At 38.4% G+C, this 25,951-nt stretch overlaps 3 protein-coding genes across 3 annotated transcripts; all 3 read right to left on the bottom strand.

Annotated features, from left to right (window-relative positions):
- Nucleotides 1-1,845: 1,845 nt before the first annotated feature.
- On the bottom strand, nucleotides 1,846-14,645 carry gls2b (glutaminase 2b (liver, mitochondrial)). The gene is made up of 18 exons (XM_051415827.1): nucleotides 14,367-14,645; nucleotides 13,818-13,917; nucleotides 13,597-13,718; nucleotides 11,468-11,597; nucleotides 11,126-11,205; nucleotides 10,584-10,747; nucleotides 9,879-9,937; nucleotides 8,554-8,586; nucleotides 8,359-8,417; nucleotides 8,132-8,198; nucleotides 7,085-7,135; nucleotides 6,796-6,972; nucleotides 6,533-6,664; nucleotides 6,309-6,401; nucleotides 6,168-6,229; nucleotides 5,719-5,795; nucleotides 3,113-3,176; nucleotides 1,846-2,826 (listed from the first exon to the last, which is right to left on the bottom strand). Exons 1-18 carry the CDS (start codon nucleotides 14,540-14,542, stop codon nucleotides 2,670-2,672), a joined length of 1,803 nt encoding a protein of 600 aa, XP_051271787.1. The 5' UTR covers nucleotides 14,543-14,645; the 3' UTR covers nucleotides 1,846-2,669.
- A 1,059-nt stretch (nucleotides 14,646-15,704) lies between these two features.
- Nucleotides 15,705-19,843, bottom strand: rdh5 (retinol dehydrogenase 5 (11-cis/9-cis)). The gene is made up of 6 exons (XM_051415828.1): nucleotides 19,729-19,843; nucleotides 18,782-18,867; nucleotides 18,306-18,628; nucleotides 17,939-18,197; nucleotides 17,224-17,387; nucleotides 15,705-16,300 (listed from the first exon to the last, which is right to left on the bottom strand). Exons 2-6 carry the CDS (start codon nucleotides 18,811-18,813, stop codon nucleotides 16,080-16,082), a joined length of 999 nt encoding a protein of 332 aa, XP_051271788.1. The 5' UTR covers nucleotides 18,814-18,867; nucleotides 19,729-19,843; the 3' UTR covers nucleotides 15,705-16,079.
- A 1,346-nt stretch (nucleotides 19,844-21,189) lies between these two features.
- On the bottom strand, nucleotides 21,190-25,532 carry bloc1s1 (biogenesis of lysosomal organelles complex-1, subunit 1). The gene is made up of 4 exons (XM_051414575.1): nucleotides 25,334-25,532; nucleotides 25,109-25,181; nucleotides 23,625-23,757; nucleotides 21,190-21,926 (listed from the first exon to the last, which is right to left on the bottom strand). Exons 1-4 carry the CDS (start codon nucleotides 25,392-25,394, stop codon nucleotides 21,816-21,818), a joined length of 378 nt encoding a protein of 125 aa, XP_051270535.1. The 5' UTR covers nucleotides 25,395-25,532; the 3' UTR covers nucleotides 21,190-21,815.
- Nucleotides 25,533-25,951: the final 419 nt, after the last annotated feature.

The following is a 25,951-nucleotide window of genomic DNA, read 5'->3' as shown; positions in this document are numbered from 1 at the left end:
CTTTATCATTGTATGAGAACCTTGAACAACTGTAACAAACAATTTCCCCCCGGGGATCAATAAAGTTGATTCTGAATCTGAATCTGATTCTGATTCTGATTTATTTATCAATACATAGACTGGTCAAATTAAAAATTTGACCGGATGATTGAATCAGAAGAGAAGTCAGGGTATCATTAATGTTATAACAATTCATCCTGGGGAAGACATAAATCTATATACCAAATTTCATGGCAATCCATCTAATAGTTGTCAAGACATTTCACCCAAAACCATGTGAACCTCATGAAGGTGCCAGAGGAGAAGTCGGGGGACCCCCAAAGTCATTAGGATTCTTCCTGTGGGGTTCATGAATGTCTGTACAAACTTTCATGGCAATCCATCAAACGGGCCCAGTTAAAGGATCAACCGACCCACAGACAGACACTAACATCCCTGGAGCCTCGCTGCAAAAATGACTAAAAATATCAGCAACAATCTTCAAAAACAAACTTTCTCTCGAACAGTTAAAAATGCCTGAATGGCAGTATGAATTACTAACACATTAACAAATTTTACTTAATTTATACCTACACTCTCAGATTTTGGTCTGTTATATATGTTACATTTCTGTATAACAAACTGCAGACTGCATGACGTATGGACTACCCTAATAAAATCAAAACAAAATGAAACAATGGGCGGCAGATAAATAAAATATATTTAATGGATATCTTTACCTGTCTGGTGAAACAATTGATTTTTTCCAGGAAGTACTTTATCCAAGACTGCCATTACTGTGAACAGCAACATACAACAGCAAACAGCCAGCACTTCAGACAGCACAGATTAATAGCTACGGTCTTCCTTAAGGCAGAAAGCTGCATGAGCCTCCACAAGGTAGTGATTGCCCACTAACGGTTGATTTTATTGAGTGCTTTGAGAAAACAAAGAGCGCCATATACACTCCTCTCCTCTTATCAGTGGACTCAGATTAATGAGGAAAAGGCTGCCTGATTTTCCCTTTAAGCATTCAAAATGCTGTATGTCTACATCTTGTGTGCCATTGCTAATAATACAGGCCTTTCCCATGCAGGAGCAGTATTGGTCCAACAGATTAAAACAATGACGTTTAAAATAAACGCATGAGTTTGAAATAAATTCTTCATCACATCAGCTGTTGATGTCCTGACTGCCAGGCCAGCTAAAGCAGGACTTCTTGCATGTTGCTGCATTAGAGAAGGTGGAGGATCTATCAGGACCACCAGCAGTCTCTCTGGATGTCAGGTCAGTCTTATATAAGCTATTTTCTGCTCTGTAATATTCCTCTCCTGCAGGAATCTACAGGTAAAACTGATGCTGTGGGTTCATCAGGGTAGATTACAGAAAATGTCTTTGATGGGAGCACAGTGCCATCTGGTGGAAGCTAGGAATACTGAAGCGTGTGTGTACTGTGGCTGAAACCGCTGTGTTCGCCTGCATCTCAGCCTATATCAGCTACATGAGCAGTCCGTCAACACCGCTTAACCAAGAAAAAATATTTTAAAATGAGCTGGCCGTGAACCAGAGTACATTAGTGTTATCCCCTCTAGCCCACAGCTGAATGTCTCTTATTACATTATTTATTTTCTGTCTCTTTACCTAAAAAATATAGTAATTATGCAAAGCACACTTTTAATAATGTCTCTCTTTAACAATTCAATACCAACCTCCCCCTGACAACATCAGACCTCTCCTGCTGCTTCTTCATCATGTATTCCCACATTCAACTGATTTACTACATGCTGCTTAATATCTAATAACAAATTGCTGACTGCATGACGCATCGACTAGCCTAATAAAATCAAAACAAACTGAAACGCTGGGTGGCAGATAAATAAAATATGTTTAATGGATGTCTTCAATGTCAAAATATTTCACATAATAAATTACTCTTTGGAATTTGTTGTTCACGCAAAGTTAAAATGTGCATAAATGTTACAACAGTGTATAATAACATTTATATATACTATTTATGTATCAAGAATCCAGTGTACTTATTTACAGCTGAAGGACATAATATATACAATGTATTTGACATTATTGGGATCATGTACAAATCCTTCCCTTGTCTTCCTTTTTGAGATTATATAGTTTTAAATATATTCAAAGGTCTCAACAAGGCACAATGGAATAATAAAAATAGATAGCAACAGTAAAAATGTGCTGTTGTAAGAAATGAGACGCATTATAGGTATAAATATCGATCTTTTCAGTTTATCAAATCTGCTCTGCGACACTCCACAACCCTACATAAATCTCACCATAACATGAACATTGTGTCCATGTTGATGATGTATTCCAGCAGGACTGATTTGACATTAGGCCGTTCACAGGGTATGATATTATTCACACAAACCCACAAATGTTGTATTCTCTTGGCTTGTTGTATTTGTACTCTGGCTATTGTCTGCACTGTATTTCCTGGTCTACTTTATATTCTATTTGCATCTCCTTACCATTTTCCTTTTCACTGATAAATCTCTTCCTTTACTGCAGTTTGCATAGTTCATTCATGTGTATATTGTCATATTCTTTTCTTTGTATGGCACACATTTTATGTGCTACAAATTGAGCTTCCAATTTCAAAACTTGACAGATTGCACAAATGCCCTGACATGTTACAGCTTGGGGACTCTATTAAAGAGACATCACACCATGCCCTCAATAGTGTCCAGCTTCGGGGAATGCTCAGCCTTAGTGTGCTGCATTTCCTGCTGCCGGAAGACCTGCTGGTAGTCTTTCAGCACCTTCACTATCTCATCATGTCGGAACTGCATGGCGTCATCGACTGGTAGGTTCCCCCACCTGCAGAGCAATGGTTGTGGTTATGTTTGTACATCTCGCTCGAAGAGATAATTGTACATTTTTAGTTCATGGTTAAAACATTTAACTATCATTCAAACATTTTCAAACCACGTAGCCCCACTGTGATTAGAAATCATAATGTCGGGAAATAATATGCATCAAAATTTGGGTAATTCTCAGCAAAATGAGCAGAAAAACTAAATATTTTATCAGGATCAAAGGCCAAACATGTTGAACAATGAAGAAATTCAAAGCTTAAGAATCCAAAGACAGACGTTGATCTCACCTGTCTTCTACAAATGGATCAACTTTGCAGGTTTCAGTGAGGAATGTTACCACATCTATGTGACCTAAGAACAAACAGAAAATATGTCAGTTTATAGATTCATATATATATATATATATATATAATATAGCCTATAGATCAGGGAGAATTAGGAGAAAATCTACTCAGAAAACATTATTTTCTCTTTGATGTCATAAAGCAATAACAGAGCAACATACTCCGTAAAATCATTCCTCCCAAAACTGGCAAACTATTCACAATTTACAAGTTAATCTAATAGCACAACCTATTGTGGGTGGAGAAAGAAAAGCTGCTAAAAATATGAACATGGAAAAAAACTGATGTGTGATTAATCTGCCCAGAGTGCAAAGCTCTGCCTATTTCATTTGGAAGAAAACAGTTATTACTCCCATTTTTTATCCTGTAAACAAATGACCTACTTACAAGGCTCTTTTTGAAAAATGTTACTGTTAAAGACACTGTCGTGGAGTATTAAATCTGTGCTGCGAATAAACATAGACCACAACAGAAGACAAATAATCGACCATATGGTGCTCTGTAAGGGTTTGCGAGTTGATTTATTAGTGATTTTGTAAAATGTGAGCCAAAGTTACTGTGCCTTTACAGTTAATCATGAAAACAAATGAAGTGAAAACTAACTTGGCACTAATTACTGCTGTAAGTTTAACAAGTGTAAGTATTTTTCTGTATCAGTCACAGACAAAATCTCTAATCTTTCTGCCACATAACAATGACTTGGAGATAAAAATATAGTTAGGAGTAGAACTACTTTTTTACAGAATTACTAATGATTGAGGGTGGGCATGAAGAACAGCAACATAAGGAAGTGTCATCATACAATACAAGTAAAAGTATCCTTTCAACTAGGTTTAATGGAAGTTTGTGGGTGTGTGATGAAGGTGCTCTTGAGTTGCCGCATCAACCGATCCTCATTAAAAAGTATTTTAAAGCTGAAATCTTTAAAGGAACTTTCTACATGCTGTTGTCTTTGAACCACAGCGAGCATGTCGGAGCATGTAGTGACAGACTTGTCTCACCTCTACTGAGTGAAATGTAATTGATATCTGTTATAAAAATGGCACCAGATGTGTAGTGGGGCACCAGTGTGCAGGAAGTCATGATGCATTTATGGTAAAACAGTTTAGTCAGGAGTAGGATTTGCACCCTTAAGGGCACTTTACCACATTTACTGTACTGTGCTTTATCTTCCATAGGGGCATCCAAGAGGGTTTGTGGTGTCAACAGTGGTCTTCACCCAAAGAAAAAGTGCCAGGTGGAGTGTTTTAACATACTCCAACACAAGTTTTTTGAAAAAACATTACACATTTCAGCTTCAATAACATATCGTTAGACACTCATGTAAAGGCTGTGAAAAACCCCACATTGTGTTTTCACTAATTCTGGCTAATTGGATCTCAGCCCAGGTTGAAGTTAGGTGAAGATATGCTGAAATGATAATTGATCAAGCAATAACAACAATAATGGTGTAACTTCTCCCACGTGCAACAAAACTAAAAGGAGGGTCAGAGAGATATAGACAGCAACATGTGAGACGTTATATTATAAATTTTAGTTTATCGAAGTTCTGTCATTGTGTGTCTTCTCAGCAGTGATGACCCTGATCACGGCCCTGCAGTGGCAGAATTCACGGTCTGATGCAAGTCATCTTTCTTGGACATCAATGTGTCCAAAACTAAAGCTATGAAATTAGATTTTTAGGAAGACTCCTCTGGACATCTCTCCTGTGATGATTAATGATCAGGCTGTTGAGAGTTAGTGCAGCAGTACAAATATCTTGGCACTGTAACTGATGACATGCTGACCTTCACATTTCATGTGGACGCTGTGTATAAGAAAACTCACCAGCGCATGTTTTTTATAGAGTCAGTCCTTGCATTCTCCTTTGTTAGCTTGTAAGGGTTACTTGTCCTCAAACACAGGAACAAACTACAGGGTATATCAAAGTGTGCAGCACAATTGCAGGCACAACCTCAAATTACCTTCCACACCTGTACAAGGTGAGGTCGGTGAAGAAGGCGCTGTCTATCCTGGCTGATTGGCCTTTTTCAATAACTTTATATGATCTTTGTATTGTATTTCTGGTTTAGTGTTTGTTTATTGTTGTCTGATGATTATGTGGTTATGCAGTTACTGCTGGCTGTACAACAAATTGCCCTTCAGGGATAATAAATATATTCTCGATCCTTGACAGTCCTGAGAAGAGGTCTAATCAGTCAGAACAAGTCAAAACAACAGTGTACCATGGGTTTGTCGAGGTATTCAGCAGTGCCTTTAAGCAGTTTGAGGCTGTTATAAATAGCTTTTATGTTTAATTATGTTTTATTAGGTATAATTTCCTAGCATTGTCTCACATTTTATTGCAATTCATATTTTTATGCACTTTAATGCCGTCTTTGGCCTTTTAGAGCTGAGGATTTCTTTGTGCTAGAATGTTTATTTTTGCCCAGTGGTCAGACAGATTTGCTGCCTGACTGCTTTATAGTTTGTCTGATTGAAGAACTGATTTAGTGTCGCTCATTCAATAAATATCAAGACCACAGATGAACAGATCATGTGGAGCTCACCCTCTGCTGCAGCGATATGTAGCGCTGTTCGAGAATCATAGTCTTTCAGGTCCATGTCCATGTTTGACAGCGCGAACCTGAAGGAATAAAAAAAGTTCTGTTCACCAATACGTTTTTGATAAATAAGTAATATATGTATATGTACAAGCAAGTATCAGACAACCTTCATGTTTATGAGATTTTTAAAAACCAGACAAGATATAAATACAGAAATGATCCTTTAAATTTTTTCATTCACTCAATTTACTTTTGTAAAAATGGTGCAGTAGAAGTACATAGACTTGGGAAATCGATGCCAAGCAATATTGAAGCTGTTTACTACACTTTATTCAGACACTATGTTAGTTTTTCACTTAAGTTTTTAGTTTTTCAGTACCCACGCCTGGTGTTAACATGCTGAAAAACACCTGTTATACAGGAAAACAATAATCAGGTTGCTGGAAATGTACCTTCTCAGGGCAGACACATCTCCACTGTAGGCGGCGAACATCAAATTGAAAACAGACTTGTTCTGCAAATACAGGGAAAGAACATGAACACAAAGAGGAAGAAAACTCATTAAACATACCAGAAAGGACAAAGCAACAAACCCTGTCGTCTCCATCCGGCCTGCGAGGGTCCTGCTTCTTTACAAAATGCCTCAAGTTGTCGTAATTGTGGAAATTAAAGAGGGACACGAGCTCCTGCGGGTGACAATATACGGTATAATAGTTACAGGAGGAAAATAATGGAGGACTGTAATTATATTATTTATGTTTTAACATAAGGACAACTATAATGTGAACAAAATAAGCTCTCTCTGTCTCTCTCTTGCCTCACAGAAGTGTATTCCCCGGACGCTGTTTCCAACTCTGTCCAGTGGAGGAGACCAACACATCACTCCCATGACGTTGGGGATCACCAGCAGTATTGCACCGGACACCCCGGATTTGGCCGGCAAGCCCACCTAAGGGATGAAAGCAAGGTGTGGGATTTATAGACAAAGTGATCACATTGATTCGTTTTTTTTGTTAAATGTTATTTCTGTCATGTCAGAGGGGTGGTGAGATGGTACAGTCACTTCCTCGTGTTACTCACATGAAAAGCCATCTGGCCAGAGAAGTCATACATGCCGCAGGAGTGCATGAGACTCAAAGTGTTTCGCACTGCTTCGGCACTCAGGACATGCTCGCCTGTGATTGGACAGATCCCTCCGTTAGCCAAAGTGGCAGCCATGATACTTCCTGATTCGCAGGTCACCTCAATGGAGCAAAGCTGTAACCAAAAGAGGATCAGGTCATGGTCAACACAATTGAATCAATTTTTATCACAGCTAATTCAATATCAGACTACAAAATTATTCTACATGATCGGTAGAGCAGTTTACCTGGAAGTAGAAGTCCAGGCTGTCAATCATATCTGCTCCCGGGGGAAAACACTGTTGAATGAAATATGATCATCATGACTATTTGACTGACAGAAGTATGCCGGCCTAACACTGTTCAGATACACTATGATTTCTCAACCAGAAAATCCTGAAAATCTTGGCCAATATCTCTTAGTCTGGCCCCTTAAATGGGATTACTGCCCTCAGAATAACTCCTTTTAAAATGATAGAGTGGTGATGCACAGAGGGCTGTGGGAAGTGCATGGAGAGGCAAATGGTAGGAACTGTACTTGTATACTTGTCCTTCCTAGTTTTCTGCTTTTACATTCACACAGTGATGGCAAAGGACATGGAGAAGGAGTCTTGGAGGTTTGGCTTCTCTGTTTTATATCACTGTAAACTAACATGAAATTGCTACACTTTAAAATTGCAGTATCTGGTATTTTGACAACTAATTTATTATCAATTAATCAAGAAGATAATTGGCAGATTAATTGAAAATATACGGTAACAATTTGTTGCAACCGTATTGATATTTTAGAAAGTACTATATTTGTTTTCATGTTTCAGGTCTGATTGTTTGGCCCCTCACACCTTGTTGAGGGATTGGCGTCACCTGCTTAGGGCCTTAATAAGCTGGGTGATTCCAAGATGGCTTCCTCTCTGCCTTTCAGACACCCACTTTGGTTTTGATTGTGTTTAATTAGCCTTGGTTCATGTTACGCCTTGTTCAAGTTAAAACCTTTTATAGCAACCAACACCCACACTTCATTCCTGATTGCTGACTCAACACAACACACTTTGCTGACATTGAGTTGTATTCAATCGATTATTTGTTTACTTAAATGGTTACTGTGTGGACCTCTCTCTTTTGGTATGCTCTTGTACGAGCTGGGCATAACAGTATGTGCCAAAAGACAAAAAGCATACATATGAAAGCAAAACATTCAGGACAAACAGTCGGTATGTCAAACATTATGTCAAACAGATGCAACAAAAAATAAAACACATTTATAATCCCACATATATCAGCATTCTGTAACTGACCTTTTTCTCCTTCATGTAGTATCCAATGGCAAAATTTCTGTCACCTGTTTCTTTTTCTGACTGGAACCTGAGACAGAGAGGCAGAATGGGTCAATACTAAGACATCAATAATGCAATAGGGCAGTGGACAGACAATTAACACTGTCTTTTAACTCTGGTGTGCTAAACGAAGATATATTAACATAAAATGAAAGTATATATTAACATAAAATTAACAGTACACTCACGTGGCATTGCTGAATCCCACATACTCTTGGCCTGCCATTTTTTTCACAAACTCCATAACCTTTGCGAACAAAGACAAAATTGTACTGCAGAACATTTTCTCTTACCACTGAGATAATCGTACCACAGTCACATATTCATGGTCTTAACAGAGAAGAAACAGAAGAGAAGAGGCTTCTCTATGTACTTCTACTTACATAGTCAAACTTCTCTGCCTTATTGGAACGAGGCTGAAAACAAAGAGAGAGTTACTTGCTTGTGTAAAAATATGCTGATTGTAATTGCCACATTCATGAACACTGAATATGACTTCAGTATTACTCATTACACAGTGTGAAACACTACATGAATTGAACTGATTGCAAAGTATCCTATTATCAGCTGGTACAGCACGAGGAAAGATAGGCAGTGATCATAAACCACAGGGCTCAGGGAGAGTTCAGGGACTACAGGACGACAGACAACTGTGAAAAAACATTAAACTGTTGGTCAGGGTTTTTCTGTTTTGAATCTGTGAGACATGCTTAAAGAAGAGCATCCATATTCAGTCAGTAAGATAAGATTTCTCAAAATATTTCATACATTTTGACATTTTGAAGCTATATTAATAACTTTCTGCTGCTTCTTTATGACATCCCCCCACCCCGCCCCGGCTTTGTTATAAAGATCATCATCACATCGGCAGACTCACTAAACAACCTGCAGGCTCTAAACTAGAACATACTGCACATTACAGGGCCATATGGGCCTGGTGGGAATTGTTCACAGATTTTCTATAAAACAAAAACAAGATTAACATTTTGAATATTTGGCAGTGTTCAAGTTGAAAACAACCGACTGCCATTTATACAGTGAATGTGTATGCAACAATTGGCATATTCATATCATCATTCATATAAGTATTATGTGACTTGACTGATTTTTACTGATTTTCAAACTCCCATGACCAGTGGGAAATCTGTCATTTTCAGGATATGAAAAATGGAAACAGTACTAAAATGCTAATGTGACTCCACAGGACATAAGTAAGTAACAGTTTGTTCCATTTTCTGAGTAACTGGCTTTTAAAGGACTTTTTTTTTTTAAAGGACCAGTGTGTAGGATTTAGTGTCATCTAGCAGTGTAGTTGCAGATTGCAGAACTAGAAAAGAGAACAGGCTGTGAAGTACGCACGAGGAACTATGGTGGCCTCAAAAAAAACGGGAATGTCCCTATCTACAGCTAGTGTTTGGTTCGTCCATGCTGGGCGACTGTAGAAACATGGCGGTTAAACATGGCGGACTCCATGGAAGGCAACCCGTGATGTCTGTAGATAAAGAAGTCTCATTCTAAGGTAACAAAAACATAACGATTCCTATTTCAGGGGAATAAACACTAGTGAAAACATACTTATGCATATTATATTCCATTTGTGCCTATTGAGCCTCCTAAATGTTACACACTGGACCTTAAATGGAGAGTGATTTACTGTATGTGCTCACTCAACCATCACACAACAGTCCGTACATGTCCATCTGTTTACCTTGATAAGAGAGCTGATCACTATGGCTCCAGCATTCACCATGGGGTTGTGGGGCTTATCTGGGTGAAAGGGCAACAAGGTAAGACTCAATGCTGATCAGTAGTTCATACTAAATAATAGCTCTTTGGGTGGTTGAGCACTTTAGAAATCAATTAATCTACTTCATCATCTTTATTATCTAGTTTAGCATATAATATAAACATTTTTATCTGTGAAAATAGGTTATATGTGTTTGTTGTTGTAATGCTCATTTTCTACCACAAATGCAGCACTAACCAATGTTTTAAACTAGATTAAAAGTGTTTTCTTTGGGGTGATCTTTAACTTTTGAATTTCTCTATGCAAAGTGTCTGTTAGCAAGCTATGTAACTGTCATGTCATTCTTTTGGTTAATGTATTTCAATCAGTGCTAATATGCCGGTAGCGTTGACGTACGTATCCGTTTCCTAGAACAATGTAATGATGCACAATAAGAACAATGTAAACAAATTGACTACGGTATTAAAGGTTAATTACTAATAAAAAAAAGAGAAGAAAAGAAAGCTTTTAAAGAGCTTTGATGTGGTGAAAATATGATGGAATAATTCTGTCTCAGCTGGAGGAAGACATGAATCATCTTGTGAGTAATAACATTGATGCAGTCAGCAAATCATATAGGTATCGCACAGATTTCACATTTCCTCACAGTGATGAGGCCTTACACACCTTCATCATCAAGCGAGAGCATGTTGAACTTGAATCCACTTGGCTCCATGCCTACATAACGGTGAACCTTTTCTGTTCCCGCCTCGTGGACAGCGATGGCGTACTGGAGGGGCTTCACACACGACTGCAGGCAGAACGGCTGCTTGGTGTCGCCTACTGAATGCCTGGAGGAAGAAGACAAAAGAAGACATTTAAGTTTCCAGTCTCACTGAACATCCAACCAATGTCGCTTTGACAATCACACCTGGAAGATATACTTTGCAGTCTTGGCACTATTGCTGAGTACTACCACAGTCATGTCTGTCAGCTCCTCGACAGCAAAACTGAGGCTGTTTGAGGGTTAGGCGTATTGATCAATGGCAAGAAACAGTAGTTGTTGAATCAGTAACTGTTCAGGAGCTTTTGATCACATCACACAGTCTTCCCCAGCATCAGTGAAATCAAATTTATCTCAATATCAATCTCAGTCTCAATCATGTAATACAATTGAAAGCTCTGCAATAGCTGTTTGTTTATGTCAAGTAAAAACCTGTAATTCTTACCTCTGGCCATCCACTGTACACAAAGACACACCCCACAGTTCTGGGCTGAACTTGGCCAGCTGGGGGATGTAGTCTGCAACCTAAAGCCAAAAATACAAAAGAGAACCACAGTAAAATCCCACCGTTTATTTTTTAAACATGTTCAGTATTGGATCTGATGCACGCAAATAGTGGCAGGACAGCCTGAATTTAAAGAAAGGCAATCTTTAACAGTAACTTGTTCCTGACTTTATCATATACATCACAATCATGTGTGCAATGCATGCAGGGCTTATTCAATCAAAGACTTCATTCATTTTCCATTTCTATACAATAAGGAACAAACAAACAACACATGCTTACCTTCCCATCAGTTTGGTGTTGCACTGTGTTGTAAATTTCATTTATCTTTTGAGCAAACACATCAAACTCAGGGATGATGAATTTCTTTCTGAAGGCCTGGATCAGCAGGACGATGTTTCCACCAACACACCTGAAAGAAAAACAGCATAATGCAATGGGAACTCAGAAGCACTTAGTTGAAATCAAATACTTTATATTACTGTTTTTGACAATTCGTAACACACATCTCTCAATAGTAATGGATAGATATGTAAGAGTTCACTTTCTCAAAACTCTTCACACAGTCAGCACGACAGAAGTCAGTGAGGACTACACTGTGGATCACTGTTCATTGCTATTACACAAAATGCATGCAATGACCACTTTTTCAAATTTCAGAACTGTTTTCTCGCTCAAGCCTTGTGTATTTATTTACATCCCATTTTGCATGTTTACATTTGTAAAAACTGTTAAATTTACATTAAAAACCTAACTAAACAATACTGTAAATTATTGACTGAAATTTGTTACATTCTGCTACTACAAAGAAATAAAGAAAATGCATTAACTATTTTTGGGGCTTTTGCCTTTAATCGATAGGACAGCTGAAGAGTGACAGAAAAGGAGAGTGGGTATGACATGCAACAAAGGGCCATAGGTCGGACTTGAACCCACGGGCGCTCCACCAAGGACTCCGCCTTGCTACATTGGGCGCCAGCTCAACCAGGTGAGCTACCAGGGCACCAAAAACACATTAACTCCTTATCAGGACGTGCAACACTGAGTGACCTTTATAAAAACCTGTGCCAGGTGAATAAATGGGGCAAGTGAGGCAGAATCTAGAACATTTGTAATTGTATGCGACAATGTGGCATTTCACATCACATTCCCGTCACGGAGCGGTTTATAGCCCTCTCAGGATGGTGTCAATTTTCCTTCCACCTTACTCTTCATTACTCAAACCCATAGAGGAATTATTTTCCCCACGAAGATAGAAAGTTTATGACCACCCACCACATGATCAGATGTCCTTCTTGGACGAGATAAATGCTGAATGTTTGGACATATCTGCAGAAGAAACACCGTAACATAGTACATGTAGTCTGTGTCTGTGTGTGTGTGTGTGTGTGTGTCTGTCTGTGTGTGTGTGTGTGTGTGTGTGCGTGTTTGCATTCACTGGTGTGAGTGGAGAGCAGCAGCTGCAAGCTATCAGTCTGAGCAACAGGCCTTTACTTTGAGCCACACAGTAAATAAAGCTGACATGTCCTGACACGTGCTGCATAACACTGACTTTCACACCTCCAGGTTTGGACTAACCAATTTAAAGGAATATTTCACCACATGTAGCACATTTTATGATTGTTAGCTTTTACTGAAGTGTGAACATGAATTATTAATGACTTGTTTGGCTACTTATATATTACTCAACAGAGACCACGGTGATTAGAAAACATGTTTCAGATTGATTGCGGGTCCAAGAAATTACAAATTATCTGAAATGTTTCTATGACATTACTCAGGTGAAATGACTAATTCTGTATGTAACGGCATGATCACTCTGCAGTACTGCAAACCCCACAGTCTTAAAAACTACAGTGGAGTTGAATCAAGACATTTCAGTCAGTCTCACCAAACATTTAACATTCACAAAAGTAGGAATCAAATTACATTATAAAGGAATTTGGCCTCCTGTAGTTCTGACTTCCTTCACATTCTTCATGTTGACTATTCCTAAACTTGTCATAAATACTCATAATCAGGAATGTAAAGTATGTGTAGCAGACAATGCAAGAAAAAAGAAAGACAAAACAAGAGACTAGCAGAGAGACAATCAAGCAACAGGTCACTAGCAAATCCTTCATTACAATGGATTGTTGTTGGAGAGGCGGACTAAAAATAATTTCTGGTCTCATGCCTTCACCGAGTGGTGAATGGAAAACAAGACACCATGAGACAGCCAGTGCGGACACACAGGTCAGGTTGTATTTGCAATAACAAAAACATTATTATGAGTTACATCAAGTGTATTTCCAAATAAAATGGAACCGTTTGTAAGGACATGAGAGTCTGCTGTTGTTGTATATTAGTTCATTATTAATTAATTATTTGATTCAGTTCTAATCCCTTGTCCTTCTCTTCCAGTGTCTCACCTGTGGAAAAGGTCTTTGTCCATCATCACCTCACCAGCAGACTCCTTCACAGCCTGCCGAAGCTTCTCCATGCAGTCCTTCAAACGAGGGTCTAATGGGTGAAGGCCGGTTCTCTTCAGGGCCTGCAAACAGCAATCGACCAGATGAAAACATAATAAAAATAGATAGATAGATAGATAGATAGATAGATAGATAGATAGATGATATGTTTAGCTACTTACTGAGGTAAAGTATGAAATGGGGACTTGCTCTTTTCCCTCTGTGATGGTGTAGAAAAGCATTTCTTCCACTCCAGAGCTGGCAGACACTGAATAGGCATTCCTGATGAAGTGAAAACAGAAAAGTGATCACTCTTGTGTGTTATTCCTATACGCACTGCTATAAAAGATATAGCTGAAATAATCATTTATTCTAAAATTGATAATTCAGTTAGTTAAACAGTTGCTGACTGTTGCCCAGCTGGCTCTTTCATTCATAAATATCTGAAAGCATTCATTTGACAGCTTTACTTAGTTTTGCATATAAAACCTATGAAGACTTTGTGAAATATGATCCTTTGTTATAGATCAAACAACCTACCAATACATACAACTAGGCTAGGGCATTGCAAGTATGTTTTTACAGTGTTTATTTTTTTTATTTTTTATTTTACAAAGGAACTGAATACTTCCTCCACCACTGTTGATATGTGATAATAACAGGTGCAGGTATATCCACACACCTCCACACCAGGCAGATGATGAAGATGTTTATCAAACAGAAACACTCACATTTTGTGATGGAAACGGTCCAAGTGCGCAGGCAGTGGTCGTCGCAGGGACGCCGCTGTGGATTTTGTGCTCAGACAACATGCTGGCTGGATGATGAACACCTTCTTCACCGCGTCTGTGTTTTTGACGATCAGCTGTACGGAGCTGGACAGACGCAGCGCTCTCAGGCAGTTCATGGCTGCGACAACCGACAGCCACAAACCCGCTCTGACACTCTCATGTACCGCAGATAACGCTGGCAGCTGGTCGCTCCTGCGGGGTCACTGACTTTCACTTGGCAGGAGGGGGGGGGGAGTTTTGCTGCCTTCAGGTGTCGTCGGGAATTTTGTTGTTAGACTTACAAACTTTTCGCCAAACCTAACAAATAGGCTACGATATAGCTTAAATGACCGATTTTATGCCTGATATTTAGCACAATTATGCACTTGAAGATACATAAAGTAGCTTTGCACCATGTACCAAGTATTTTATTCATTATATTATTAATGAGTAAACATGTGCCATGAACTGGTGGTAATCTAAATGAGAGGAAAAAAATGTTACAAGGGAAACTTGAACGCAGCAGGGGGGTAAGAGGCACACCACCTCGTGTGGTAACTGTCTTTTGACTGACAGATACAGTAGCCAATCAGGAGCTAGGATTGTGTTTTGGAGCCACGAGGGCTATGGTGTCAATTAATCTGGATAAACTGAACCTCTTGTTACGACATAATTAGCTTTAATGAAGGAAAGAGATCAACAGTAGCAAACAGTACTTAGTTATGATGCAGCAATAACATAACCTCACTCATGTCAACACCTCTTCAGAGATATTTATGTCTGAGAGAGCCTTTGACCTGTTGTGTAACAACACAGATGAGCCTCTCAGTTTATTATTATGGTCCCCACCATCTGAATCTGTTCAGTACATCTTGTCAATCGCTTAACTTAATAACTAACTGACTGATAGCTGTAATGAACTGTTTAAGGAACAAAGATATTTGATTAAGATGATAAGTTACCTAAAAGGTACATTTCTGAACATCTTATTCGCCATGAAATACTAAAGATATTATATATATTAGCCAGAAATGTATAAGTGATATCTATCTACACAGAACTTTTCTCTTGGTTTTTCTTAGACAAACACTAAAATAATATACTATTTTGAGGATAATGCATAATAGTGACCACAAACTACTGTGTTTTATTATTGTTCATTAATGCAGCATATAAATATATACAGCCAAGATGTGGCTGCACATCACTATAACCCAGAGTATAGACATTTTTTTAATGGTATTTCTTTTATTTGTGTCCGCAATAAGCTGATTGTTGCATTCTGAGAAACACTATTTCTTGATAGTAAAATCCTGTTTATTTATCCTCTGATGGTTAACAGCATCCATATTAATGAACAGTGTCAAAAGGCACAGCAATGTGTTAACAAACAATAATAATACAGTGAATTATATAATACAGTTTCATTCTTTCATATTGCCTAACTGTCTCATGCAGACAAGTAAAAATACTTTTACATGGCAGATTATGCACATATAAATATAATAACTGCAACATCAGATCATTGCATGGCCAATGTAGATAAGGAATACGGGTATTTTAAAAGGCAAAGGATTAATTTCTTTGAGCCAACCTCTGTACTGCATCAAAACGACACACAATTACATAAAAAGGTTGATAACTCTGATGACATTCCTTCAAAGTCATCATGAGTTACACGCTCTTTGAAGGACGAGGCAGCACCAGCTTCAGCCCAATATCAACTACACAGGAAGGCATGTAAGAGAGAGGGATCCAGAGAAACTTGGCATCCCAGCCGGCACTGTATCTGGTGCGTGGGTAGGCAGCGGTCAGAGCGTGTTCCATGCAGTTGGTCACCTTGGTGAGGTCAGAGTCGCAGATCGCATTCATGATCAAACGTTGGATCTTGATGTCTGAAAATGAGAATAAATGTAAAATACATTTTGTGCATAAAATGTAATAATTTAACTCGTTTACTTCACCTCTATATGTATGTGTTGTATAATGAGGAAATTCATGATATTTTAAAGGCAAAATAATAAGTAAGTCATAATTTTTTGGGGCCTTTTATGGATAGTGACAGGTGAAGGTAGACAGAAAAGGGGGGTAGAGAGAGGGGATGACGCGCAGCAAAGGGCCACAGGTTGGAGTTGAACCCTGGGCCACTGAGCTAACCGGGCACCCCATGAACATGCATTTTCACACTGTCCTGCAACCTTAATTGTATGTATTTCCTAATGTATATCTTTTTTAGGATTGTTGATGTATGTGACAGTATTTTTGATTGACTGAATGTTGCCTTCAGGTGCAGCCGAACAGCTTGTTTTCAGGAAATAACTGCAATGTGATTTTTATAAACGAATACAGAAAATGCACTAAAGTTTTGGCATTTGTTACAAAACGGGACATTTTCATGAAAGATTAGCAGACACTCACATTTCATTGTAACTGAGCTCAATTCAAAAGTAACATAACTTCCAGTGTAAGAATAAGATTTTTAGACTCTTAAAGGGCCAGTGTGTAGGATTTATTGGCATCTAGCGGTGCAGTTGCAGATTGCAACTCCCTTGTTTCACCCTCCCCCTCCAAGTACGAAGGAGTAACTATGGGGCCCACAAACGCCTCTATCTAGGACTCCATGGAAGGCGACCCACTCATTCTAAGGTAAATATCACAACAAAGCCTCCCAAGTGTTACACTGGACCTTTAAAATGTGTGTTTTAAACAGAGATTGTGAATGTGATCAAAATCACAAAACATAAAACAAATACAAATAAACCAGTGGAGTGATGCTTACTCATATATGAGTCCAAACAGAGATTTGCAGTCTACTTACACTTATCAAGGTACTTGTCTCCATAGCTGGCTTGTACTTCAGGGCTGAGCTGGTTCCACAGTCGATGCAGCTCCCTCTCGAGGGGGTCGAGGCTTGTCACTGCAGTCTTGAAAAACCCTGGCTCAATGATGCACACATTGATTCCAAAGTAGCTTATATCTCTCCTGAAAAAGGAAAAGTGATGTAGAATAACACCGAACACAGCAATTCATAGATTTTTTAATAACTAACAAAACTTGAAAACAGGTTTGTGACAGCGGCTGCAACCTTTTTCATGAAACTTTAATATTGTAAAATAGTTCCTTGAGTGTAGGTAATGAAAACTCAATAGTATATCTAGTAAACTGCAGTAAGGCTATTGGTTTATGGTAAGTACAGCAATTCATTTAGAAGCAGTGAGAAAAAGACCCTGTCTGGTCTCATCAGCCAGTATTTGCCTGCCTGGCATATCTTGAGGCTGGAATGTGGTTTATTGCTCTAATTGTGTGCTGTTGCTTGCTCAAAATGTTTAATATAAAACCCTGTCTGCAAACCAAATCTCCCTCACGGGGGAATGAAGATATGAAGATTATAACTTTAATGACTATTTATCCTCATAATTAGAATATAGGTCTTTCTAACTAGCGCTACAAAATATTTTCTTTGTGTTTAATCAAGCATGCAGGCTGTTACGGTACATTCTTATCTAATGTTGATGGGGCTGTGTAAGTCTCACCTGAGGCAGTCAGAGAAAGACTCCACTGCAAACTTGCTGATGCAGTATCCACCTCCGTTTGCAGCCACCCTGCCCAGCACCGAAGCTACATTTACAATACGACCATGAGCCTTTTTGATGAGCGGCAGGAAGGTCATCGTCATGCCAATCACCCCATTCATATTGACTTTCAGCGTGCTGTGGAAATCCTCCACCTTCATCCACTCTGAAGGGCCCATGGGTAGTGAGCGTCCAGCATTGTTCACTATACCCCAAAGTCCTGAAAGGGAAATGAAAGAAAAAAGTTGGGAGAACAGTTTTTGTTAGAGAAATTTGATTAACTGAGTCATCTTATATTCAAATAATGCATAATAACATCATCTCTCACCTGTATCGCCAACCTCCTTCTTGGTCCACTCCATGGCTTTCTCGATGCTGTCCTGATTGGTCACATCCAGCAGGACAGTCTTCAAATAAGGCCCCGTTGCCCTCTTCAGGTCATCGGCTCCCTTTTCTGTAAGACAGCCAGCCAGCACGCGGAAACCTTTGCGATCGAGCTTCTTACACAGCAGGTTTCCAAACCCAGTGTCACAGCCGGTCACAAAGACATACTTTTCATTCATATTCTCAATCTCCAGGCTGTCTCTGTACAGCCACGCGATAATCCATAACACCACAAAGGTAGCACTGACACACAACCAGACATTTTCCCTAAAACGAGAACAGAGAGAAGAAGTTTTGATAAGAAGAAGGGATTTGACTTTCATAAAATATTCAGGATCTTTAAGTTTGGACAGTTCAAAGGTTAAGCTACAGCTGGCGAAAATACTGCCCAAAATGCAGTGTAGCATTGGGTTTTCTTACCCTAAAAGGTCCAAGACAAACTGTGTATCCATGCTGCTTCCAGGATTAGAAGTGGGGTTTTGGTCACCTGGAGGACTTAGTTCTTGCTGAAAAAACATGTTGAGCAAGTGTTACTAGGTACTGACATGGCGGACTGCCAAATCCGATTTTTAAGGAATGGAATTAAAAGTAGAAATACACCTCATTTGAGACTTATTTCAAGAATCCCCAAAGCCCTACTCGATTTCACAATATTTTAGGTTTCATTGAAGCATTTTTGATAACTTCTGGGACACAATGAGTTTGTTCACTGAGGGCCTTCATAGAGGCGCTTGTAATACAGAACTGCTTTGGGCACATGAGAAATATGTGGATAATACTCTTATGGAAAAAAGAAAGAAAGAAAGGCATTTGTGAGGGAGGGTGACCCGAGTGGGGGTGCATTGTTTTGAAGCATAAATTGAATGCCCGTGACAGAGCTGCTTAAGCTACTCAATGCTGCAAACCAATTAGTTTTTCTGGATTATTAGTGAGAAAAACAAAAGTAAAAGATACTTCAGTGGATCATGTTACCCATGATATCAAAATTGCCTGCAAACTTAAACCAGATACAGAACCTTTACTGTTGCTGTTGGCATGAGAACAATAATTAAAACATCAAGGATCCTGTAAAATTACAACTCAGGTTTAGAAAATGTCATTTAGTTTCACATAAATTGAGTAATACACCAGAATACCAATCAGATAAATCAATATAATTTGAACTGGTAAAACTAGTCAAACTTAATATGTGAATTACAGTTTGATGTAAGATTTCATTATAAATATTTAAACCAATTATTACACTAATTAAATTGAACCATACAAATATTAGAGGTTAATGAGTAAAAGACCTTGAACATGCAAGAAAGAAAAAGTGTTGTAATGCAATGGTGAGATATAATTATATTAAAATTATATTATCCTACCTTTTCCTCTTTTTGAGAAGTGGATGGATCTCCACAAGTTATCCGTCCTCTTCCCTTTCCCTTACTGATTATTCTTCAGTCTTAACTCAGAGAGGCTGGTCAGAGAAAGGCTTTATCCCTGTGGTTTATCCCTTAAGATAAGTCCGCAATTGGTAATCCCCAATCTGTAACCACTAGGTTTGTGCAAGTGTGTGTGTGTTTAAGAAAAAAAAAGTGGTGGGAATTTCAGAATACTGAGAATTTACTGTGCACAATGTGAACTTTTTTTTTTTGTTTTTCATATTCCAGTTTACACCCAGAGTACACAATCTAATTTTAAAATCACATCAGGTTCTCTCCTTTTCCAGAACCTGCTGGTTTCCAGGGCATGATAAGAACTTTATGTTTTAAGAGTGTTAAAACAAACTTACAATAATCCCAGATGTTAAAAGCCTTGTACACACTCAAAAACATGCGTATAATCTCATCGGCTCATTCGGTTCACGGACCTATTATATCAGTTTTAAAGCGTAAACAATATATGCATTGTACTCTGTACCTGGTTGTCTATATCTGCTATGCAGTCAGCTCAAAGCACAGAGGTGTGGACAGTACACAAGAAGTGGCCATTGTACTGTACATTGTGTTGTGGCTTATCAATGTACTATTTCAACAAAACTCTGGTGCAATATTGAAAAATGTTAAATGTGACTTGCTTCACAATTGCACCCTCCATTAAAGAAAACTATACACTTTAAACTTCCCCTGTGGCTATTTCTATCAAGATCTTGACTTAGATAAAGATAGATTTTTACATTGAGACAATGAGCATGAAGACTCTTTTACATAAAACAGGCAAATTCCTATGCCATGTGAAGTCCAAACTGGAGAATAAAGTGTGTTACCAACTGGTTCCTGACACTGGTTTATTACTAAGTTAATTGAAAATGTAATTGGTTACCAAACACTTCTACATGACTGCATTCAACAGCCTTGTGCGTTGTGACGTAACTTTCCTTCACGTCACACATTCCATGAATTGTCCAATCACACTAGCCCAGCAAGTATTTATCCAGTTATTGTATTTAGTGGTTTACCAGCAGTTCTGTTGCAAAACCTTGAATCCTAATTTGTATGACCTTGGATATCTAACATTACTACTTTGTCTTCTGGCCTTCTGCCTCGCAATTTAGTAACAAGTAATTTAGTAATGCAATCCAAAACCAATCCTTGACCCCCAACAAGTAAACACTTTCCTTAAACATTTGTGAATGTCAGACAGTCCTGACTGAACTTTCACTTCATTGTTTATTTAACATTAAAGTTTAACCTGCCATTGATTGAAACTTCCCTTTTGAAAATGAGGTTCTTCATGCAAATTTTCCCTTGTCCTTTTTTGTCATTTATTCTCATGAAGCCATTCTCACACACAAGTGGGCAATTAAACTCATTTAGCCTTTTGACATAAGGAAAAAACACCAGTGCATTTCTTGTGCTTTATTAAAAATAATGTTTCACCAATAAATGAAAACAAAACTCAATCATCGTCATTATCACCATACATATAATTCATAAATACAGACCTACATAACTCAGGCAAAAGGTGCTGAAAAGAAGCCTTGCTATAAAACGTTTAGGAAATACGACAGACAAGGACACAGGTGTCAATTTGTCTGTACCCTCTTAAAGCTATTACAAGCAGGTGAACTAAGTTTTTACATGTGACACCTTCGAAAATCCTTACCGAGACAACCCCCCCAGTATTCAATTACCAAAATGTTAACTGACGTCACTACTAAATAAATAGATGTTAGACTTATTTCATACACAAGCTTGATCTTTGAACAACTCCAGCATCATTGTGTGCTTGCACTCTTTGATATTGTTGCTCACACAAGAACTTAAGCAGTGATGCAGGCGTGGAATTAACTGTCAAATGCAACAAACTTTCAACATTTCTCTGAACAAAGTAACCATCAGCATTAGCCCACTCAGAGAGGAATGCGAGCAAAGTCACTGCTGCTTGCGTCTTTGCTGATAGGAGTCAACTGGATTTCTGCTTCGCTCCAGTGTATTAAGTTTCAGCTGTAATCATCCAGCCATGAAGTTTATGAGGAAGCAGACTGAAGTTGACCCTTGTGTACGTACTCCAGAGCTGTGGCAGTGGTCCTCATGTCCATCTCAATGCTGCGGGCCCAGTTCTCCACATCCCCAATTTCCTGTTTGAAAGAAAGTGCAGAAACAGAATTAGTATCACCACAGTGTACATCTACCAATCTAACTCAGTGGTTCTCTACCTGGGGGTTGCCAAATGGTTGTGGAGAATAAAATAAAATAACATACTGTGGCAAGCAGCGCAGAATGAGAGACAGGAGGCAATGATGTCATCCCTTTAATGACAACACAGTATAATATAGGCCATATACTCATCATGCCCAGTTTCTTCCATAATATGAGAATGTATTTATAAATATTATTGTTTTTAGGCCTATTAAAACATTATTACCTGATTATTCTGGGGGTCGCGACTCTAAAAAGGTTGAGAACCACTGATCTAACTATCATTGGGACAAGCAACAGGAAAGCATGAAATGTTTCCAGGAATCCTTTCACGCTGTGAAGATGATATAAGCTGCATAATTGCAAACTTATTCATGAATTGCTTTTACCACCTGTCAAATCCACTCAGATCTAGCCCTTAAATCCTTTTTTCCATCTCCTTAATTAGATTAGATTAGATAGACTTCATTAATCCCCGAAGGGAAATTGGGTCGTCATAGCAGCCATGTACATTTAAATAGAATAAAATACAACAGAATAAAATACAACAATAGAATAAAGTACTGAGGTAGAAAAAATAAAAAAGATGAATAGATAGATAAGGTGAAAAGAAGTTGTAGTTGCAAGATGGTGGTAATAGTACTGATGATATGAAGGTAGTAAGGTAGTGTTATTGTTAATAACAGTATATAATAATAATAATAGAAATAATATTAATAATATAGTAATAATATATATACACATATATATATATATAATATGTAGACATATATACACACGAGATATGATATGATATATAGCATATGTATAATAGATACTTGACTATACAAGAAAGATATACATACAATAAATAATATATTATATATTGTAATATAATAATAACAATATAATTATTATTAATATAATAATAACATATTGTATAAATATGATATATAATATCAACATGATTGAGTCCAGTTCTGCAATTGTGGGTCTGACAGAGGCAGATGAGTTATAAAGTCTTATTGCAGTGGGGAGGAACGATTGTCTGTATCGTTCCATTCTTGGTTGAATGAGTCTGTTGCTGAAGCTGCTCTTAAGCTTGTCCAGTGTTGTGTGGAGGGGGTGGGAGGGATTGTCCATGATTGCCAGCAGTTTTGCTAGCATCTTCTCCTCCACCACCTCCTCCAGGGTGGCAAGCTTAGTGCCAACAACAGACTCGGCCTTCTTGATGAGTTTATTCAGTCTGTTGGCGTCCTTTGCCTTGATGCCCGCACCCCAGGACACCGCAGCAAAGAAGATGGTGCTCGCCACAACAGACTGATAAAACATCTGCAACATCCTGTTGCAGACATTGAAGGACCTGAGCCTCCTCAGGAAGTAAAGCCGACTCAGGCCCTTCTTGTAGATGGCCTGTGAGTTCCAGTTTACTACTACAGAGCTACTACAACAGGCTCCCGCTAGGACGGCACCATTTTGCATCAGAGTTTAACAGAGTCTAACTTGGCATATTACAGTAAAAAGTAAGGGCACCTATTGATTTGACAGCTGTAGGCGTATCAAATGTGAAAGGTTAAACAAAGCTGATATTGTATGTAAGCAGATGACAGAAAGGCTGTGTTTTTTGATAAATTTCTCACTCATACAGTGTATCCTACCTTTAGGGCCTGATTGAAACCCTCCACCATACTGATCCACTGAGCAGTTTGTTTGGAGAACTGGCTCGCCTGCACTTGGAGAGTCTTCACCTCATGGTCGAGCTTACGTTGGTTGACGTATGCCTGGGCAACGCTAAAAACAGGAAACAACAATGAGAAGTGCTCCAGAATAGTTCATACATTCAAAAATAAAGCATTATGTAGTGTATTATATATCCACTGTGGCAGGTGAGAGTGAATTTGTACTTGATAGTCACTCATTTCTAAATTTATAAAACATTCTCTAAGATTCTAGACTAAATCTTACCAAATGGATTTATTCGGGTCATAATCTTCTCTTAAAAAAAGGAACAGCACAACAATGGGCTTTGCATCCCACTCTTGTTCTTTAAGCTGATTGTCTTGGTTTCGCCACAACTTTAACAATGTTAACAGTCTTAAGGTACTATTTATTATTGTGTCACACTCACACATGAGGCAAATTCTGCCCTGCTAAAATGGATTAATTTATTTTACTGGCTCAGAGGGAAGTGGGTGGAGCTGAAATATGGTAGGGAACCATAATATGTAGAGTAGACAATCTATACGGACTTCAAGGGACATGTTTATAATGCAGAAGAATTCATATGCCTTGTACAGGAGCAGGAATACAGCACAGCACTGGGCAAAATTAACTATAAACACTGTAAAATGTGATACTCAGTAGCAACACTAATGATCTATAACAATGGCATATAATGAAGCACTAAAATGATTTGTCTATTAAATGAAAAATAACCTTCAACATTTTTGTGAATTAAAGTTATTTGTCAAGCAAAATGATATTTACTGCCCTTTCTGTTAATTATTATTTAGGTTTTGGATTGTTGGTTGGAGATAATTTGAAGACATCACATTAGGTTTGGCATTTTTCACAATATTCTTACATATTGATTATACCAAGCATCCAACAAGTGGCAGATTAATTAATTAATCGTTTGCACAGCCCACATAACATTAAAGTGATTAGTTGTTATTCAATCAGAAGATGAATTGCCAACTATTTTAATAACTGATTGATCATAAAAGCACTGTCGAGGATTTGCTGCGTTTGCTTGTTTTAAATCAGAGTAAACAAGACATCTGAAAATGTCATCTGAGGTTTTATGAAATTGGCTTTTTTTTAACCTGACGTTTTACAGACCATATGAGTGATTAAAAAAATAACTGGAAGATGAATTAATAATGAAAACAATCGTTAGTTGCAGGCCTAAATAACATATAATTAAAGCTACCTGTAGGCTATTGCATTGACTCACACAGCTATAGATCAAACTGAATGTAAGTGCTGGTTTCTGTTTCGGGTGGCAGATGTTTCACACAATAATCTAACTATAACTTTTACTACCTAATGCTCGCAAACTATGAAATATAACCACAGGACGTCTGCTACAACTCAGGAAAGAAAGAAAACCAGCAGTAGGCATAAAGCTCAATGTTCATACCCGACATTGAGGTGGTCTACCAGGGCTTCTGTGAGACAGGTGGCTGCAGAGATAGCCTCACGTCTGCGTCTCTCTGTGCAAGTAAAAACATCAACACGGACAAACAGATCATCAATACTGTGGCGCGCCGTCTGTGGGGCCTTCTCACTCTCTCTCCCATCAGCTTTGTTTTTAGCATCCGTTAGCACGACGGCTAACCAGCTATCTGCTCATCCAGTCACTCACCCTGCAGCTCCTTCCGCTCGCTTTGCTTGGCCTGGTGCTCCTTCAGTAGACGAGACAGCATCTTCAACGGCGGCTGGGATTATTATAAGTGTTTTGTGTTTATGTTAGCTATCTGAATAACATGGCGTTTACACACACGGCTATCACGAGACTGAACAGCTCGAGGACGACAGGAGTGGGCGTGCCAAGAAAAATGGCGTCTCCCATAGCGACGTTTATCATTATCAATGTAAGTGTTGATGTTATCGTGATTGTGTTTCTGTATTACACACACGGTGTAGGAATACCGCCAGCTTCCACACTGCCTGGTAACACACAATTCAAGGGAAGGTTAGTGCTCTTTATTTTATAATTAAATAAAATACGTTTGTGTTATGGTGACGTCAGTATCAGTTTTCAACGTCATGCCGTTTTAGACTTCAAAATAAAAGTGTAAAGAATTAAAAATAATCCTACTTAGTGCTGCTACTACTGCTGCTCCTGCTAATAAAATAGTTACTAGATAGTGAATTTAATTTAGTTTAATTTAAAGTAATTGCAAAAAGAAAAGATAAAATAACCAGAGTGTAAACTACAGGGGAGCCAGGGGGAGCTGGGCTGCCCTGAAAACATGATTTA

This window comes from Dicentrarchus labrax, unplaced genomic scaffold (assembly GCF_905237075.1).
Source record: "Dicentrarchus labrax unplaced genomic scaffold, dlabrax2021, whole genome shotgun sequence".
NCBI lineage: Eukaryota > Metazoa > Chordata > Actinopteri > Moronidae > Dicentrarchus > Dicentrarchus labrax.
This window is presented reverse-complemented; position numbering and strand designations above follow the sequence as displayed.